At 75.2% G+C, this 1680-nt stretch overlaps 1 protein-coding gene across 1 annotated transcript in view; it reads left to right on the forward strand.

The window, feature by feature from the left end:
* Positions 1–141: 141 nt before the first annotated feature.
* Positions 142–1680, forward strand: part of MNEG_12712 (heavy metal transporting ATPase) — a gene marked incomplete at both ends in the record, with an annotated part of 2855 nt that continues 1316 nt past the window's right edge. The window contains one exon of the mRNA XM_014038815.1: positions 142–1584. Coding sequence (XP_013894269.1) covers positions 142–1584 — 1443 coding nt within the window. The remainder of the gene's footprint in view (positions 1585–1680) is intronic.

The following is a 1680-nucleotide window of genomic DNA, read 5'->3' on the forward strand; positions in this document are numbered from 1 at the left end:
CCTCCCGCCCCACCTTGCCTTGCAACCTCTTCTCAACAGTCCGCCCGGCCGCGCCTGCAGCGCTGGCTGGACTCTGTGGGCGCTTTTTGGTCGAAGGCCGTCATATTTGCCACCCTCGCCACCGCGGTCGCGCTGCCCCTGATGGGCGTCCCCTTTTTCGGCGACCGCGGCGCGCTGTACCGCGCGATGGGCGTCCTCACCGCCGGCTCTCCCTGCGCGCTGGCGCTGGTGCCGCTCGCGTACGTCTGCGCCATTGCGTCCATCACCGCGCGCGGCGTGCTGGTGAAGAGCGGCGCCGCGCTCGACGCGCTCGCCGCGTGCGGGACCGTCGCACTCGACAAGACGGGGACGATCACTGCGGGCGCGCTCACGCTGGCGGAGGGCTTTGCGATCTCCCTTGGCGGCGGCGGCGGGGCGCGGCGGATGGCGGGGGTGGACGATTTAGTGTCGCGCAGCGGCGGCGGCGGCGGCGACGGCGAGTCGTCCGGCCCTGATGATGCTGGCGGCGCGGCGGACGCGGCGCCGGGCCCCGGCGCGGCGTTTGATGAGGTGGCAGTCGCCTGCGCCGTGGCACTGTCGCGGCTGTCCAACCACCCTGTGTCGCGCGCGATGGTAGAGGCGGCGCCGTCCGCGGACGCGTCCGTCGGCGTCGCGTCGTTCACGCAGGTGCCGGGCTCCGGCGTCGAGGGCGTGTGCACCGTGGCGGGCGGCCCGCCGGTCATGGTGCGCTTCGGGGCGCTCGACTGGGTCGGAAGCTTCTTCGAGCCGTCAGCGCGGGAGGGCGCAGTCGCCGTTGCGGAGGGGGGCGAGGCGCTTGGCGGGGAGGGCGGCGGGCAGCAGCAGGGCGAGCCTGTTGGCGGCGGCGGCGAGGGCCTGCGGATTGAGGAGCTGCGGCGGGCGGTGGGCGGCGCCAAGGGGCGCGCGTCCCGCGCGGTCGCGTTTGTGAGCGTCACGCCGCACTCTGAAGACGGCAAGCTGGACGGCTCCGACGACGCCTGGCGGGGGGAGCAGCAGCAGGGGCGGCAGCAAGGGCAGCAGCAGCAGCAGCAGCAGCACCAGCAGCAGCAGCAGCAGCAGCAGCAGCAGCAGATCGCGATGCTCTGCTTCGATGACATCATCATGCCCGGCGTCCCCGCCGCTGTCGGCGCGCTCTCCAGCGGCGCGTGGGTGCGCGGGCGCCGCGCGTCCCCAGCCCCCGATGCGGCCGGTGCAGCCGGCGCGAGGCGGGCGCCGCGCGGCAGCTCGCGCCACGCGAAGCGTGTGGTCATGCTGACAGGCGACAACCTCGGCGTTGCCACTGCGGTTGCGGCGGCGGTCGGCATTGATGAGTTCCGTGCGGGCCTGCGGCCGGAGGAGAAGCTTGCTTATGTGCGAGAGGCTGCAGGGGCCGCTGCGGCGGCGGGCGCGCCTGGGGCGTCCGGGGAGCGCCCCGCAGCGGGCCGTGACGGCGGCGACGGCGGCAACCAGGCCAGGAAGGGGCAGAGGCAGGAGCAGCGGCGGCCTGTGGCTGTGGGCGGGGCCGGCGGGGGCCTGGTGATGGTGGGCGACGGCATCAACGACGCCCCGGCACTGGCGGCGGCGCAGGTGCGCACGGCGCCCGAAAACGCGAGCCCCGGCGGCTGCCTCGCTCCCTCGTCTCTGCGCCCCCGGCTTCTGCCCTGGCCGCCGCCCACCCACCCC

The sequence above is a fragment of the Monoraphidium neglectum genome (genome assembly GCF_000611645.1).
Source record: "Monoraphidium neglectum strain SAG 48.87 unplaced genomic scaffold scaffold03392, whole genome shotgun sequence".
Taxonomy (NCBI): Eukaryota; Viridiplantae; Chlorophyta; class Chlorophyceae; order Sphaeropleales; family Selenastraceae; genus Monoraphidium; species Monoraphidium neglectum.